This window comes from Lactuca sativa, chromosome 4, assembly GCF_002870075.4.
Source record: "Lactuca sativa cultivar Salinas chromosome 4, Lsat_Salinas_v11, whole genome shotgun sequence".
NCBI classification, from domain to species: domain Eukaryota; kingdom Viridiplantae; phylum Streptophyta; class Magnoliopsida; order Asterales; family Asteraceae; genus Lactuca; species Lactuca sativa.
The window spans coordinates 110,626,078-110,645,728 of record NC_056626.2 but is presented as its reverse complement, the minus strand read 5'-3'; the positions used below and the strand labels follow the sequence as shown (position 1 = coordinate 110,645,728).

Genomic DNA, 19,651 nt, shown 5'->3' with positions numbered 1-19,651 from the left:
GAGCAGTTGCCTTAACTAAGGAACCAAGAGATCATGGAAGATCAAGACATATTGATAGAAGATACCATTTATCAGACATAGGGTAGAAGAATGTCGCCTCGTCGTGAAGAGGGTATCATCAGAAGAGAATCCTATGGATCCCCTCACAAAGGGTCTAACTAGGGTCAAGCACGTTCAGCATGCTAAAAGCATTGGTCTGATAGATGATATTACTTTTAGTAGTTAGATAGCTAGTTTAAACTTGTAACAAAGTAAATGTAATTGGCTTTTGGTGATTAAATAATAGAGAATTATTTATGAGTTTGTTTACTAATTTTGTCAATTGTTTATTATTGTGTTTCATTTTACATGTTTTACTTACCAAAAAATTCGATTATTTAAAACTCCATAGACGATCATACTTTTGGAAGTAAGTAGAGAATTAAGACTTTCATGAATTAGATTGTAGATTATCTAAAGAGTTTTAGACATAGCAACGGTATTGCTGCAATTTTCATGCGTACTTTGAAATGAAGATTTAAATATTGGATTAACCCACGCACAGAGAATTACTTCATGGAATTTATCACGAGTAATATTGAGGCAATAAAATCTTATAATCTTGAAACGGAGATATATGAGTTGTGGTTTACGAATTAGTTATGCGTTGATGATACAAAAACGCATTAGTAACTTGTTTTTACAAACCATATTGTTGTGCATGATTCGATGAGTAAATGGTGCAAGCATATAAGTCAAAGTTTATTCGTTCCTTTTCCCTTAACGGGAAAAGCGATATCTTTGGGCGCCTCGGCCGTCCTCGGAGCCTGCAGCATCACATCCCAGATGATACGACTCCCACAACGCATCTCCTAGAATCACCCGACCCAGGTTCCTCCAAGCACTGCTATCAAACCCCTATAAAGTCCAAATCTTCTCTCACAGAGTCACGACAACTGCTTCAAACCAGCCATATAGTGTCGAGCCCGACTAGGACTTAATTGATGTGTTTGATTACAAGTTCTATATCATTGCAAATAAGAAATCGGGAAACAAAGTATTGGACAATGAGATTGAGTCTATTCCATTTCTCATATTTGAATGATATCTTGTAGAATGGAGAATTATATGATCACTTATCTTAGGACATGTAACTGACTAGGTCAGAGTTCGACAACGGCTTTTGGAAGCTACAACTTGCTGATCATTTTAGAAGTTATATAGACAATTATAGTTATTAGACTTATCCAAGTGGGAGACTGTTGGATTAGGTGTCTAAGCCTATAACTATAATTAGTATAAACTTGAATTGATAGTAGCACTGTCCTTTTTGGGTTTCCCTCAAGCCTAGCAATGGACAAGATATTTTGGTAGATAGGGAATAATTTATTATTTGATTAATGAATTGAAATAAATAATTTGTTGATATATTATGGAAATTATATATTAATTAGAAATAGTAATATTTAATTAATATTTAATTAGAAATTAATCAGAATTAATTTGGTGGCTAAAAGAATTAATTGAAAGTGCAGGGATTGGAATGAAATTGTTCAATAGTTAAACAAGAGGCATTCTAAAACACTCCTTGAGGCTATGGACGATTTTAAGGAGCCTTTAGAGTTTCTAGAATTATCCTTAGTGGATAATTAGGAAGCTGGATAATTACCCGGTTCAAGATAATATTATTATATTGGGTTTGGGCTTATCTAGGGTTTCCTGACTTTACTATATAAAGGCCCCTAGGACTATGATTTTCGGAAACTCATACCTTAGAAGAGTTAGGCCGCAATTATGATCCTCTTCCCCTTCCCTCCTAAATATCCTTCTTGCCTGTTTAGGATGTGAACCATCAAAGGCATCACATTTGTGGTGCTTGATACCAAAAGCTTTGAAGAAGGAATTCAAGATATGTTGCTACAACAATCATCAAGGTAAGTTTTCATCCTTATGAATTAGGTTTTATATACAAAAGTTTTGTAGGATGATTGTTCGTAGTATGTTGCCTTTACATGGTAGACATAAATCATTCTTAGGTTGCATGTGCCCTAATGACTTAATTGTTAAATCTGTTTCCGCTTATTGGAATCTTTCGTGACCTACGTTTTCCGTCAATAGGTATGTGGGGATAGCTAGGGCCAATCAAGTTGTTGTTGACCTACATCTACTAATCTTGTCGGTTCTTCCAAGGTGCCTTCTGGCTAACAATAAACACGTGAGTATTACGATGCAGAAAGAAAGTATGAACGCTAGATTGGGTGGAGGAATTGAAAAAAGACCGGAAGGCTCGACATTGAGGAAGCACACACAGGGCTCGGCAAGCCAACTCGAATCCAATGATCTTATTGATAGCATTGGTGTAAGGTCATGAACAGAAAAATCGTACTCTCGCATGACTTCATGAAATAAATTGATATCGGAAGATAAAATTCTGCCTCGAAGTTCAAAACAGGACCCCGACCTTCCCTATCGTTGCCTGATAAATTATAGCCCCTTCCTATAGAAACTGCACTCGATGTTCAGGCATCAACCCAAATCGGAACTGAAGGGACTCGAACTCTTTCAGTGTTGGGTCACTCCCATATCAAACAAAGGCCATTGAAAACTAAGAACAAAGAATGATAGGGGAAGATAGTTGAAGAAGAAAACTTAAGCAGTCAAAGTGTAGGAAATACGAAGAATACAACTATCCCCAAAACTGCCTACACAAAATGGCTCTGTCACGTTAGCAGATGTCAGAACTATCTCCACCAAACGCGTGTCCTGATCAAGGCTAGAACACTTAGCTATGTCACCCCAACACAAAGGTTTACTAGCCTAGAGGACTTGTAAACGTATCCCACTAGGAATTCGTAAAAGATAACGAGACCGTTATCTAAGGATGACGTAGTCAGTGGTCGCTGCTCAACAAGTGCTAGGCCTGGGCCCTCGCCTTCGTGGCTTTGCACTTATGTCTCGATGCCCTAGCGTCGAGACTAGGACTAGAGCGAGAAGCATTAGTCTACATCAAGAAAAAATAGTACTAGACGCCTACTAGGGCGATAGGTGTAGCGCTCAGCACACTTCCCTCTGGTAGTTCTACACCAATAGCGAGAAACCGCTAGTGGAGCACGACCCGCCAATAGGAAGCCTCTACGTCCTGTAGGCCCAGAAAGGACAAAAGGTATTATCGAGGGTATGTCCCCTCAATGACAGGTATAAAAGAACCCTTCTTCTCCAAGAGAAGGGATCATCTATTTCTACATATTAATCTAAAGCCTAATTTTGTCTTCTAGATACTGACTACACCGTATGAGCTTCATTCTGGGACCCCCTGCCGGATGTCGACTGACGTTTATTCTTTATTTGTTGTACTTCTCAGACTTAAACTAGTCAAGACATCCTGTAACGGTGTTATGCCCCGATGACATATCACAACATGAGACTTTTCGCACCTATTGATCGATGAAGAGGGATCTCATGGTTTAATGGTTAACCTTCTGAAGAAGGTGCTGGAAGTTTTTTGGGAAGGTTCAAGGATTACTTCAAGATCGCGGTTTCGACTCATGTGGTTATTTCAAGATCGCGGTTTCGAAGCTGAGAGTGGTGGCGAAGAAGAAGTAGGCTTTCTGAAGAAGTAGGAATCACTATTATCGGCAATAATCAAAGATGGAGGTATGAGTGGGTTAGGAAAGTGCTGATGAATTTGTCGATATAGCCTTAATTTCTTTTATGTTTTCGACATCTGAATCGGAATCGGAAGTGAGACGCATAAATCTTTCCTATAACTCAGCTTCGTCGTCTTGCATTGTTACTTCTCCTCATTATGCTCCACTGCCTTGGAGCCACCCAACACTGTCTTCATATCTGTTCTCTCATACTGACTGTAAGCATTTGCTATTTAGTTTCCCTTCTTCTTCAACATCTGATGCTTCCCAAAGGTCAGAGTTTCACAAGAACAAATTCGAGTTTAACAAATTATGGTAGATAATACTTTTTCAAATGGAAATAAAAGTAATAGCATATGCCAATATATATTTAAAAATTTTAAGATATAGTAGCAACTATTTATATATCGTAAAGGAAATCATTTGCCTCTGGCTCTCTTTCTATCAACTCTTGGTACAACAAGCTTCTATTAGCTGGCTCAAGAACAAAAAGACCTGACATTGAGTAATATTCTCTAGAAATGTAAGATTCGACTATATAAATAGCTAGTCAATTTGCACATTGCTAAGAAATTAGTTCATTAGTTGAAAACATCAATGTTCTAGTTTCTTTAGTCATATTATAAGTCTTTTTGTATTTAGAAGCAGATGGGAAACTGTTGTGATATGTTGGAGACGATTGAGTCGGAACTACAGGGGAGATCAGGATATCTTCTCCTGTTATCACAGTGCAAAAGAGAGAGATGACCATTAGTCGACGTATGGGAGGAGTTCCCGGGATGAAGCTCCGACGATCATGTCAGTATGAGATCTGAGAAAGATTGTAGAATATTACAGGAAAGAGAGAATTTTGTCCCCCTCCTTGTGAGGAAGGGGATCCTTTTATACCTGTTTAAGAGGCATGTCCCTCAACTGATTCTGTTGAGGATTCCCTCGTGAGGTGCGACGTGGTGGAGCCATATTGGAGGGTCCTCCGTCACGTCTTTTGCCTTATTTCCTCATTGGGTGGAAGGAGATCTTCTAAACTTTTACGAAGACCGTGGCTATCATCTAATGGGCGACTGGGACTCTTTGATTGGTCACACGTTTGCCGGGATGTAATTTCCTGGACAAGGGTTTAATGCGCAACTCTACACCTTAACCGCCATATCAGCGCTCTTCGCGTTGGCGAAGGCCCGGACTTGGCTTTGGACTAGGTTCTGACCAGGCCAAGCCCGATGTTAGTTTGACTTCTTTTTTGACGTTCCCCTGAGGGATACGTTAACAGAAACCGAACCTATTGGTGATTCAAAGTTGTTCTGTTTGTCTTATGGAAGCTATTATGAATCTCATGATGAAAAGAATGTTGAAGATGAGTTAGAAGGAAATAGATTTCATCTCCATGTACGAATTTTCTGATCACTTTTTGATATTATTATATTTATTAACAACAATGGACTTTAGTTTTTTTTACCAATATACATGATGTACTACTATTTTCACACGACAAAAGTTTCAATCACGGATGAATTTCATTTGCACTTTGCTGTAATTATCTTGGTCTAATTTAAGTTTTTTCTTATTACAAAGGGAATGCAGTTGAGACTAGCTAAAATTGAGATTGTTGCAACTACCAAAGTAGCATACTAATTTCTTGCTGGAATAGCTTGAAATACCACCATCACTGTTAGTGTGGGTATAGATTCATCATTTATTTTTTTTACAGGCTTCTGCTGAAGCAATGGTGAAGTATGTTTACTTTTCTAATATCTTTAATTACAATAAATTATATTAAAAAAGTATAAAAATAACAAAACCATATTTTTTATAATCAATAAGATTCTAGATGAAAGGGCTAGATGTGGATGCCCTATTCATTTCTCATATAAAACTCAACTAAGCACAAAAAACAAAGAAGGAGAAGTCCACTTTCATTTAAATTTTCATTTTGGTCATATAAAAAATATGAAATTAGAGAGGATGAGTGTTTTCCGAAAAGCTGATTTTGTTTAAATGGATCTGATATTAAAAAAAAAGCTTTCGGTTTCACAGCTTCTTTCTAGTCCTATAACCGCTGAACATATCATTATTTGTTCAAGTTTTCCCTTAGGTCTATAGCTCGTTTGCTATGGATTTGGATTTCGGGTTTTAGATCCTTATTTATCACTGATAATTCATTATTGTTTATCAATGATATATGTTTACATCTTTCTTGGGGTCCTCTAGGAGAAATGGGTATTTCTGTCTGTTTGTTATCTGTATATGAAACCCAAGGTTTTGGCATCACTCTGGATGAAACTTGACAATATTCAACTGTGATTTTAATGTTGATTATGGTTGTAAGCTTTCATTTTAATGTTAGTTATGGCGGTTAATCTAAATGTGCATCACGTTTACATGTATTTTTGGAGCAGTGGGAAAGCTACACAGATGAAGCAAGTGTGTCACATGGTGGTTGATATAAATGTACTTATAAGTACAATGTTATTATTTGCATTTATCCCAATCAGGAAATAACTGTAAAAATAACAATATATTTTACTTTGTTTATCTATTATGGTATCTTACTTTCATTTCTTATTCCTAAATCTTTTTTTATAAAAATACTAATGAAAACAGAATAAAAATACTCATGAAAACACAATGTTATAAGAGATGTTAAATGTCAAATGTCTTTTAAAATATGTTTGATCGGTTATCAGAATGAATCAAACTTCATTCAATGCCGTGGCGTAGTGTGCTGGGTTTTTTGCCAGTTTAATAATTGTTCCATAAAAAATTGAAAGGGAGAAAAATTAAACACTCCATCTCTTGTTGCCAAACATGTGTGTTGACTATTAGGCTACACAATATTTGTATTAAAAAAAAGCCATATAACTACTATAAATATTAACTAAATTTGTTTAAAAATATCAAACTTTCTCTTTCCTTGATACAAATTGTAATATTTTTTAATTATCCAAATAGAAGGAAATATGGAATAGCTACGTGTTAAATGTTGGGAATCAACACTGTTACTTACACTCACTGTTGCAGCACGTTACAGTAACCAGGGATATCAATTACTTTTATTTATTTATATATTATAGTATTTCACTTTCATATATTTTTATTAAAAATTTGTATTTTTTTTAATACTTTCTTCTTTATTAAGATTTGTTTCTTATAAAATACATCGAATTATAGCATTGTTAGTTTTTTAATAGCATACTATTTAAAAAGTTTATTTAGCTATATTAATCAATATTAATTTATATTTGTTTAATATTGCTATAGGTATACAAAAAAAAAATTTACAGTTTTTAATAGAAATATATAACTATAAGATCTTATAATAAGCAAATCAGTAAAATATATCATTTTTACGTTTAATAAAAAATACAATAAATAAATAAACGATGGTAAAAAATGGCTCTTCAGAACATTTAAACAATAGAAAAAAGTCCAATATAAAAAGAGCCATTAATCCAAGGCAACCTTTGGGTACGGACAACTACCACATCATTTAAGTCAATTTTTTTATTTCAACCTCAATTCGACTTTGAATATAAAGATAGAAGTTAATTGGTAGCTCTTTATAAATTGGTAAGTGCTACTATGGGTTGGCCCGCAACTAATCATTAAATATGATATTATATAAATTATTTGAAGTTATAAAAATAATTTCTAAAAATAGAATATTTAACATTACGTCTTAGTTATTACACCTTTGTCGTAAACATTGCAAGGCTATGTTTTGCGTTGTACTATAATATTGCGACTTTAATAGGAAAATAACGCTATTCGTGCTCACCTAGTAATGCATCAAAATGTGAACGATAGGAACTTTTATTTTTCTAAATATTTTTTCAAGTATAGTTATTTTCGTAGTCATTGATATATACAGTATATTTTTTAATTAGTAAATCTGTCGGCATATATACATGATATCCCTAAACGGAGAAAAACAATTGCAACAGCTAAACTTTGAATGTTATGAAATGATTGCGTGCACATGTTGTGAATCAAATGGCAATTCTCCGGTCATTAATTTTCCAATATGTTGGATTTGTGGAAACCCTGTAGGTGAACGTTTAAATATAATCTAATACACCCTCTAGTTTGAATATGAGTTTACAAATGTTTAAACCGTAAAGTCTAAAATTAAATGAGTTGGAAGTCTTTGTTGGTGATTTGTTATCATCAATGTTATTTAAATGTAATAGGGATTACTTTGTTGACTAAAAATGATCTTGATAAATATTAAACAAGTAAGGAAGGTGTGGAGTACACACTTGTTTAAGTTTGATCAAGTATTAAAGTATACTATCATTTAGGGGCGAAGCCCTGAACGAACGGGGGTCCGGGGGCAGTGCCCCTGGGAGCGGGGTCCAAGGGGTGGCAGCCCCTAGCAGGGTCCAAGGGGCAGAGCCCCTGGCTGGGTTGTATTGATGTATTAAAAATGCATCAGAAAATCCAAATTTTGAATATTTGACCCGGTTTTTACTTTGAATTAATCTTTATACAAAACCCGGATTTATGACAGTTTTTACTGTTGAGAAAAACTGTTATATGACAGTTTTGACAGTTTTTCGGATAAGGCAGGTTTATAACCAATTTTAGTCACTTTTCTGGTACACACGAAATTACACCATCTCAATCTCTCTTTCTTTTCTCTCTGATTTTATCTGAGTCTTATCCAATTGAGGATTTAGGAGTACCACCCAAATACTTCGATTTGAAAGTGATTATCATGATTCTCAGATTTCCAAGTGCCACTAAACCATATTTCTAACAGTCCTTTTATAAAAATATCATCAAACTAAGATGATGGTACACGTAAATTAGTAAAACATGAACATGTTAAATAACAACACGCTCCCTAACAAAATGTTAGTCAATATCCACATGTTTGGTGCATTGATGTTGTATTAGGTTAGAAGCGAAATATATAGAACTCACATTATTATAAAAAAAAACGGTTGCTTTAAACAATAGACAAGATAACTTGACAAGAAGCTTGTGAAGCCAAGCAGCTTTAGCAACGACATTAGCTACCCCCGGTACTAAGCTTCATCTAAGGAACGATAGACATCATGTTGACGATTGGGGGACAATGACACGAGACTATCACCAAGATAGACACAAAACCCAGAAGTAGGCCAGCGAGTCTGGGGACACCCGACCCAATTAGCATTAGAATAAGCAACCAAAAAGAAGATGAATGCATACGTAGGCCATGCGAAAGTGTTCCTTGTATTGTAATGAAAGATACGCTTGGGAGCAAGAAAATACGGTTCACGAGGCTCATACATAAAGTGACGAATTTGTTGAACAACATAAAGAATATCAGAACGTGTGAAAGTTAGGTACTGTAAGGCACCCACCAGGCTTCTGTGCAGACTAGGATCTGCAACCAGAGTACCGTAAGGAGAAAGTTTTGGATCGGTATCTATAAGAGTGTTGCTTGGCTTACAAGATAGCATGTCCACACGAGAGAGGATCTCACGAGCAAAAGCAGATTGAGACAAGAAGATGTCATCCTTGATTCGAAAGGCAGCAATGCCCAGAAAGAATGGGAGGGGGCCAAGATATGTCATAGGAAACTCAGAGGACATGCGAGAGATGACCTGATAGATAAGAGAGGACGACGATGAAATGAGAATGATATCATCAACAAATAAGAATAGGTAGATATGATCGGATCTACGATGATATGTAAAGATACATCAGTCAAAGCGACAACTATTAAAGCCAAAGATGGCGATGAAAACGAAAAATCGTTGGTACCATGCACGAGGTGCTTGTTTAAGGCCATAGAGAGCACTACAAAAATGAAAAACATGATTCAAAAGGGTTAGATGAACATATCAAGGAATTTATTTCACATAAACTTCCTTAGAGAGATCACCGTGAAGGAATGCATTTTTAACATCACGTTGATTGATAGGCCAATTTTTGGAATTTGGCAATGGTAAGGACTGTGCGAATATTAGCAGGTTTAACAATAGGGCTGAAAGTGTCATCAAAATCAATGACAGATGAGAAAACCCTTGAGCAATAAGACAACCTTTGTAACAATCAAGTTTTCCATTATTGTCGAACTTGTAGCAATATAACCAACGACATTTGACAATGTTGGCATGAGGAGGACGAGGAACAAGATCCCAAGTGTGATTGGACTGAAGGGCCAACATATCACTATTTATGGAAGATTTCCAATTAGGATCACTGAGATCCTATGTAGTGGATAGGGGAATGGGAGAGATGTTCAAAGAGACATAAAGGTTGAAGATTTGATGTGGTTTTAGAGAACCGATTCAAAAACAAGTAGTCATGTGATGAGTAGAGGTGGAAGGGGGGAGGGGTAGAGGGGCAACATGAAAGTCTAAGTAGGGAAAGTGATCTTCATCAAAGATTACATGACAAGAAACAAGAACACGTTGGGTGACAAGTGCCAGACATCAATGACCATGATAGTTAGGGGAAGGACCAAGGTAGTCATAAGTAGATAAGAAAGGAAAGATTTTATGTTAGGCGGTTCATGAAGTTTTTGGGTAGTAGAGACAACGAAAGACGCGAAGGTGATCATATTTGGGGAAAAAATCAAACCAGACTTACAATGGGGCTTTGTATTTAAGGGTGGTAATGGGATGAAGATTTATAATGTGAATGGTAGTAAGGAGAACTTCAGTTTAGAAATTTAGGGGAGAGAAACTCATAAAAGGAAATTACAAAGAATGTTGTTGATCGAGCGTACAACACACTCAACATTTCCATTTTCTTGAGAGGTATAAGGACAAGAGAAGCAAGATTTAATTCCATGAGAACGAAAGAAGTCGATTAATAACTGATTGTTGAATTCATCACCATTTTCACATTGGAATTATTGAATATCATTTTTTTAATTGGGTTTTGACATAAGCGTGAAAGTTATAAAAAAAAACCCATAAACACCTCAGATTTAGTACTTAATGGAAATACCAAACAAAAAAATGAGAGAAATCATCTTAAAACAAGATATAATATTTAAAACCTATAATATTAGGAACATGTGATGCCACAAATAAGAATGAATAAGTTCAAAAGTGTGAGTACTTTTGCTTTGAGACGAAGAAAAAAGTAAACGAGAATGTTTCCCAAGTTGACAAGCATGACACATCGGAAGTTTATTTGTAGAACTAGAATAAAACACCTAGAATGTAAAAACTAAAGAACAGAAGACCCGAAATGTCCAAGACAAAGATGTCAAGTAGGGAGGGTCATGGAAGTGAGATTAGTGGTGGGCAATGAAGCATTAGATAATGGAAGAACATGATATAGTTCACCAGTATTGTCACAACTTCGAATGAAAGCACCCGATTCAAAGCCCTCCAAAGTGAAACCAAAAGGGTCAAATGTAACAATAACTGAATTATCAATAGTGAATTGACGAACAAAGACAAGATTTTTAACCATTTGATTCGAGATAAGAACATTATTTATGGTTTTTGAGAGGATGGAAAAAAAGTTTTACCAATATGAGAAACTAGAAGTATAATACCATTTCTAACGATAAGAACTTAGAATTACACTGAATTTGATATATTAGGTGTCGTCAATGGAATTTATGACTTTTACCAAGTTGATAGGAACCACAAATAGATTCAAGTTTATTACATGACACAGGCAATTGCCGACTCGACACTAGACGGCGCAAAATAGACCTAAGAGGGTGAGCAAGTCAATGATTCCAACACTGGAGAGATGTGCCTTCACCAAGTCAAGAAACTGGACGAAAACCATGTGAGGAATCAGGGAAACGAGAGAGGCGATATAGGCCATTGTCAATTGTTCCTCGAAGTAGGATCTGTCCCTGCATATTCTTAACATGACAAAAGTTAGGTGAAATTCAAGTTAGACATTATAGTCTTTAGTGAAGCGAGAAACACTTAGAAGACTTTTTGAAATTTATGGGATAAATAGGATTTGATTGAGACATAGGGACTAGCCATTTGACCCATTAGAAAGTAGGGATGAGTTATAAAACCGAAAAACCGGACCAGAACCGAAACCAGAAAATGTTTAAACAGTCCGGGTATTTCGATTATGGGTCCAACGGGTCCGGGTATTCCGAGTAAAAAAACCGGAACCGGTTTTTGGAACCGGATATGTAAAAAAACCGGAACCGGTTTTTGTACGTTTTATAAAGTTTTTATATAGGAAATATAAATAAATATGTAAAAAAAATATTATAAGTTGATGAGTATTTTATCATAATCTATATAAGTTTTAAAAAATGAATATACTAGAAATATATTTTTGGTATAGAAATTTGTATAAAAAATAGTGTCGGTTAAAGATAAAATATTATTTATACATTTTTTATCTAAAGCAAATGGATGTAGGATTGGAGATGGTTGTTTATCATAATCTCAATTTGCATATGAACTCTCATAATAATATTTAAAAAAAAAAAAAAAAAAAAAAGAGAAAACGTTGAAGTAATGGAAAATTCACAGATATGAAGCATGACATTCATCTAACAAAATCTTAGCATATCTCTCATTCCCCTCTGTGGTGAACTTTATTTGTAAGAACCATAATTTATATGTAATATTAATATTAGATAAATGGTTATAAGTTTGATTTCATATGTTAAACAATGGTTTAATTAAAAATGGTGATTTCGTCATTTGTAGGAATTTCGAAAAATTGGCTTATGGTTTTTTATTTAAGTGAATTTGACTATATAATAGTGTATTTGATCAAAAAGAGTGAAATCGAAAGTTTTATTATTTTTAGTATCAACTTGTTTTGTTGGCTTAATGGGTTAAAGTTCTATAAGTTTTTAGCATGTTTACAGTGGATCTTTTACAAAAGGTTATATATTCATTTTGTTGTTTAATTATTCTAACTATTTTTTTAATTAGAACCTCTAATCATGTTACAATTAACTCATCTCTATGAACGTACATTATATATTACAATCACATAACTAAAAGCTCATATTTCACAATAATATTAAACCAACTTTGTTATATCACGTTACTTTTTAAAAAAAAAAGAAAATCAATGTCGTCAATAACCTAAATGTAATTTTTTGTTTATTAATTTTTTTATAACGGTTGAAAGATTAGGTGATTGAGGTAATTACAAAAAATAATAATAATAAAAAAATAATAAAAAAATCTGGGTTTTCCGGTTCTAAACCCATTTTACCCGGTTCCACCTTACCCACTTTCCTATTTCCGGGTTTTTCGGTTCTAGACCCACTTTACCCGGTACCGTACCCAGAACCGAACCGGAACCCGTTCCTATATATTGGTCCGGTTTCCGCTTCTAAAAAATCTCGTTAAACGGTTTCGGGTTTTTCGGGTCCGGGTTCATCCGGTACGGGTTTGGACCCACTTTCATCCTTATTAGAAAGGATAGAATGCCTAAAATGAGTGATAGGAAGGGATTTACCATCCCCGACCATAAGTTGATCATTACCATTGTAGTTGGACCCGAGAGAGAGTTTAATAACATTAGCTGTCTCAAGATGACTTGCACTAGATTCAACATACCAAAGGTCAACAATATCATACGGGTTGTTTGAGGTAGCTACGAAGGCAAATTTCCCATATTTGTTGAGCCGGGCAGAAGCAGTACGTTTTGTTGCTGGAAATTCTCGAAGATTTAAACGTTGGTAGCAATTAAGAGCATCATGACCTATGTGTTTTCATATTTGACAATAAATTTTTGGTTTTGTTGCAACATTTTCATCAGTGGAGGAACAATCAATAGATAATTGATCGTATCGTCCAGTAGAAGGTTGTGAATTCTGACCACCACCTTTGTGATTTGCAACATTAGCACAGGGAGGAGAAAGAGTTTGAGCATCCTCCTCCAGACGTTGCTCTTCGTGTTGCAGGAGACGGAGTAATTTATGAAATGAAAATGGATCAACTCTCATAGATAAAGTTGAGTGGAAAGCACTGTACTGTGATCCGGGACCATAGAGTATGTAAGCCACAAAATTCGCATTTGGAATGACACACATCCAGTCGGAGAGAGAGTCGACAAGAGCATGCTTCTTCTGAAAGTAATCAAGAATGGAAAGTAACCCTTTGGAGAGTGTTTGTAGTTGTTGGCGAAGATGCATTCTACGGGAACCAGTTTGGGCATGAAAGGTACGAGCAAGAATGCTCCATGCTTCAGCACTGGTGGTAGCACGGGCCACAAGGCCGGGAAGAAGAGTTGTGAGTGTCGATCAGGGCCGGCCGGGAGATTTTGGAGGCCCTGTGCAAATTAGTAAAAATAGGCCTTAAAACTTGAAAAATCTTAAAAGATGTGCAAAATAATACAAAAAATTCCTCCTAGTATTAGCTTAAACAAATACAATGCAAAATAATACAAAAAATACATTCAAAATAATACAAAACAAAGCCTCTTGTCTCTACTTAAAAAGTGTCATCCTCCTAGTATTGGTTGAAACCAACTTTTCAATTACTTCTTCATAAATGGTTTTATCCAAAAAAATCCTCTCAATTGTAATCAAAGCCAATCCATTAAGCCATTCTTGTGTCATTGTAGATCGTAAGTAAGACTTCAATATCTTCAATTTGGAAAAACTTCTTTCTGCAGATGCAACAATAACAGGAATAGTTAATAAAATTCTATATGCAATAGATGTATTAGGAAAACAATCAACATGGTTTAAAAATTTTAGAATATCTATTGTTGTCATTTTTTTAGATAAAAGATGTACAAGTAATTTTAATTCAACATATAAATCACTTCCATCAATATCTTATTGTTCGTCTTGTTTAAGTGAAGTTTCAAGAGTCTTACATCATGACTTTAAGGTCAGATCATCTAATGAATGTAATTTTTCAGAATTAAATAAAAACCTAAAAATATTATCATATTGTTGATATTGTTCAAACCTTGTAGTTAGAAAGAAATTGCTTGATCAACAATGTATAGAAAATATTTTACCTTAAAAGACCCTTGTGGGGATTTTGAAACACTAGAAGATGTATCATTTAAAGTCTCCTCAAAATGTTTTTTTACTTTAACTTCACGTTTTTAGGAAACATTGGTTTAATGTTCATTTTCAAGGCAATTTCTTTTTCAATTTGTAAAGCATTTAAATAACCAACTTCTCTATATTCTTTGAAAAAAGAAATAAGCCCCTTTATTTTTTCCATAGCAACATCAATAAGCATATATTTTGATTGCAATTGTTTGCTAACTAAATTAATAGTATTTAACATTTCATACCAAAATACTAGAGCCATTATAAACTCAAAGTTACCAAGTTCATTTTTTGCTAAGGATTTAGCTTCACTTTTTATTTTTGGATCATTATCATTTTTAGCAACTTGAAGTAAAGCTTTTTTAATATCTAAAATTTAAAACTTCTTACTTTTACACTATCACACGACTCTCCCAACGAGTGGATGACAAAGATTTAGGAGTTAATCCTTTCACATTATCTTTTAAAACTTGCCATCTTTTAGTCGAATTTGCAAAGATTGTATAAATACGTTGAATGGTTCCAAAAAATACCTTTAGCTTTACTACAAGTATTAGTCATATCACACAAAGTTAAATTTAAACTATGACAACCACAAGAAGTGTAAAAAGCTCTTGAATTTATATCTAAAAGTTTTTTTTGCACTCCTTAATCTTTTCCTTTCATATTTGACCCATTGTCATAACCTTGACCACACACATTGTTAATGTCAAGATCAAGCAAATTCATTTCATTTTGTAAAACATCAAAAAGTCATTGGCCGGTTGTATCATTTACATCTAAAAACCCTAAAAAGGATTCTTTGATGCAAACAGAATCCGATGATACATCTACATATCTTAATGTCAAGGTCATTTGCTCTTTGTGACTTATGTCAGGTGTACAATCAAATATTGTAGAAAAATATTTCGCTTTTTTTATTTCTTTAATAATCATATATCTTATTTCATGAGAAAGAAAAAATATTAATTCATTTTTTATACTATGCCCAAGATAATGATTATGGATACCATCATTTGTTATATGTTGAACATGCTCATGGAGAACCACATCAAACTCAGCCAACATTTCAATTAAGCTTAAGAAATTTTCATTGTTACTTTCATACAATTTTTCATTAGTACCACGAAAATCTAGATTATATTTAGCAATAAATTTCACAACAACAATAATTCTCAATAAAACTTTTCTCCAATGATTTTTTTTCTTTTTCTATTTGTTTTTGAGTCTCTTTATCAATGGTTTTATTTTTTTTGTAATCTTAAACGCAAATCATACCAAATAGTTATATTTTTCGCATGTTCTATAGTTGTTTCATGTTCTTTAATTCTAGAGCTAAGATGTATCCAATCCCCAAAACCCTCATTTTCTAATTGATTTTTTCCACACCCTTTTCTGAATATTTTACAACAAAACACAAAATATTTTATCAAGCTGTTTAGAATAAACAAGCCAATCTCTATCACATTCTTCCCCATTTGGTAAAACTCTAGTATAATATAAAGCAGAAAACCTTCTTTGATATTTATCTTTTGGATATTTTTGAATAGCTAAATCTCTTTTAGGACCTGGTAATGCTAAAATATTTAGCATATTAGAATCTAGAGTTTCCCAATTTGTTGGATCAAAAATATCAAATTTATAAAAGTTATTAGCATCATCAAAATTATTATCATTAACATTAGTTTCATCAAAAATTCTATCATCAACACTAATATCATCTATATTAGCATCATTAACATTAACATCATCACTATTAGTTCCATTAACAGTAACATTATCAACATTAACATCAATATTAATAGTTTGCTTTTCTTTTGTTTGTTTTATTAAAAACTTATTCATAGATCCTTCTTGAGCTTTAGTAGATTCTTCAGTTTTTTGTTTCTTTTTACGTTTTTCATATCCGGATTCATATTTTCATATTCGAGGAGGCATACTAAAGTCTAAACTCTAAAGTAGTAAAGTATAAAAAAGGAAAGGAAACACCTGATTTTTAGATGTCTTCTTCATTTGTGATATTATAGTTCTGTAAATTCCTTGATTTCCTTCTTAGTTCTTAGTGTTTAGTTCTCAACAAATCAAATACACAACATCTGTAAAAATATAAACAATTATGAAAAAAAATTTACTAAAAACCAAAGAGGTAAAAACTAAAAACCATTATCAATATAGAATAGAGAAAATCATAAAGAGGAGAAAGTGGTAAACCTTCAGATTGATTTCCAGATTTCTGAAAACCAATTCTAATTATCGGACTCCTTGCCCTTGGGAGTCGAATTCTGATTAATCTCTAATGCTAAGTAGAAGTGAGATTGTGAGAGAAATAGAGAATCGGGGAAGAGAGAACTCTTCTTCCCGAGTCAAGGCCTGTCGAGAGAATCAAAACCAAAGTTTTCAACTGTTAAGAACTCAAGTTTATATGAGATATTCTATAAAAATATTCTGATTTAGTGGTTTTAAAGTACCTTTTTTTATTCTGAATTGATTCTTCAATAGCCCGATTCAGCGATTTTGATTTTTTCTTTTGAAGCCACCTGGTGCAGATTCTAAAAACGGATTCTAATTATCGGACTCCTTGCCCTTGGGGTCAAATTCTGATTAACTGCTAGTGTTAAGTATAAGTGAGATTGTGAGAGAAATAGAGAATCAGAGAGGAGAGAAATCAGAGAATGGAGAACGAAAACAAGAATGAAGAAATTAAAGAATGAAGAACCATAATTATTGGACTCATTGGGGTTGGATTTTGAGACTGTTGTGTTGTAGGATAGAGGATACGTAACGGCTTCCTTGATTTTTGCTAATACTGAGAATAAAGGAGAGATTGATGATCGTTTGACGATTGATTGCCTCTTCTTTTTCCGCTCCTTGATTGTGTCGGCAGCTCTAGATTTTTCCCAATCTATTCTCTCTTGGTTAAGCTAACTAGTATTAAAGGATTACAAATATTTGGGGCCCCATAAAATTAAGAGCCCTGTGCAGCTACACCAAGTGCACCCCTTAATATCCGGCCCAGGTGTCGATTGTAACGCCCGCAGATTCGGACTAGTCAATTTAGAGTTAATAAGTGTCGAAAACGACTTTTCGGCAAAAGATTATTTATAATAAATAGTCTTAACCAAGTTGTAGAATATGTCTCAAGGTTTCTGTACATATAAAGTGTTGGAATAGTGTCTAAGTCTGCAACTATATTAGGCAAGTATTTGACCCGGTTGTGCATGGTCTTTTTGGGTTGCCTTCACCATAGCAACTTGACAGGATGATTTATTATGAGAGAAGAAATATTATGAATATATTATGAGAATAATATAAGGAATAATAATATTATTATTTGATTGATATAAGTCATAATTAATTAGGAATTAATTTGTGACTTAAAGAGATTAATTGAATAAAGGGGTATAAACTGTCAATTGTATGATAGTTGTACTTTGGGCTATAAATCCATTATGGATAATGGTGGACGGTTTTAAGGACTTTGGATAGGCCTTGAAAATCATCCAAAGGCTTATCATGAAGGCGATTGGATTTCTTAGGGCCTAAGTTATCCAATTAGGGTTTAAGGGTGAAACCCTAGGAGCCTTACAAGTATAAATAGACCCCAAGGGTGAAGGAAAATCGGCACTTGTGCTTTAGAAAGAAACCCTGGCTGTTTTTCTCTTCCCTCTCCTCTCTCTCAAATCATCCTCTTGCTAGTTGGTGTTTGTAAGCCATTAGAGGAGTGACAATTGTGACTCTAAAGCGCCAAGGACAAGAAGATCAAGCAAGTGATTCAAGGTAAACTTCTAATTCTGATTTCATATTGTTATTATAGTCTATTAGCCATTAGAAGTCTTAGATTGAATGCATGTTTAGTTAGAGAAACCTAAATCCGAGCATTAGGGTTTGCATGTGCATATAGGAATGTTCATATGGCTAAAACCCATCAGTGGTATCAGAGCCTAGATTAGTTTCTATTGAATTGATGCATTGTTTGCTTGTTTGATGCTTGTTAAATTCGAATTTTATGTTTCTGTCTGATGGACTCGGCGAGTCCCAAAGTGGACTCGGCGAGTAAGCTTGACTCCGCGAGTCCATTGGGGTACTCGGCGAGTCCTAGCGTCAGAAAGAGCAAATGTCGAGATTTCTTGTTGTTTATCTTTGAGATACTTGCCTTTATCATATTAGATCAATATAAATCCGATTTTATGATATATATGAGTATATTATTGATCTAATTGAAGATATTTATCAATTAATAAAATATTTAATTCCTTATGTGATAATTGGTTAATTATTTTAATTAAATTGGTAAATTGTTTTGCAAGAAATTATTAAATAAATCAAATATGGATAATTATGTGATTAAATGTTAATTTAGATTATTTGTTATTTGATCCCCTATGTTTTGAAAAGGTTTAAAACTTGCCCTCAAGTTTTGAAATTTATGTTTTGTGATTAAAAGTTTTAATTTAGACAATTTAAATTTCAAACCCTAGAATTTTACAAGTTTAAAATTCAACCCTATATTAATATAATATTACAAGATTAATATATATATATATATATATATATATATATATATATATATATGTATAATTAAAATGCTAGTCTTACTGTTAGTAGGCCTCATTCACAAAGCCGGTCTATAAGGTGGGTATAAGGTTGCGGCCTGTAAAATGGCACTTAATGGGTGTACACTCACACCCACCACTTGCTTGATCGGTGGAGGGTCGTTAGCCGAACGGGTAGGATAGGGCAACCTCATCTCTTCATTAAAAGTATAATATGAAATACAAAGTAACTACATGTTTTTCAAAATTTCCCAATCCTAGTTACTTTAGGAAAAGTGAATTGATGCAATCCCATGAAATTACACTTTGCACCCTTGCTAAGAAGTTAGTGGAGCGTGTGTGGTTTACCGACACACTAATTGGTTCTAAGTAAAGGTGGAAGAGGGTGATTCAGTGTTTATCATAGTTCGATGGAGCATGTGTGGTTTACCGGCACATCGAATAGGTGATTGTTACAATGAAGACACCATGTGAATTTGCATGGTAATTCACACCCACTTTGTGATCCTCGG

At 34.1% G+C, this 19,651-nt stretch overlaps 1 protein-coding gene across 1 annotated transcript; it reads right to left on the bottom strand.

The window, feature by feature from the left end:
• Positions 1-15,990: 15,990 nt before the first annotated feature.
• Positions 15,991-16,431, bottom strand: LOC122197479 (uncharacterized). The gene has a single exon (XM_042901640.1). The coding sequence runs from the start codon at positions 16,429-16,431 to the stop codon at positions 15,991-15,993; it is 441 nt and encodes a 146-aa protein (XP_042757574.1).
• Positions 16,432-19,651: the final 3,220 nt, after the last annotated feature.

What these genes read in the sequence shown, in the direction of transcription:
- LOC122197479 (XM_042901640.1), bottom strand. Translation starts at nt 16,431, where the DNA reads ATGAATAAGTTTTTAATAAAACAAACAAAAGAAAAGCAAACTATTAAT.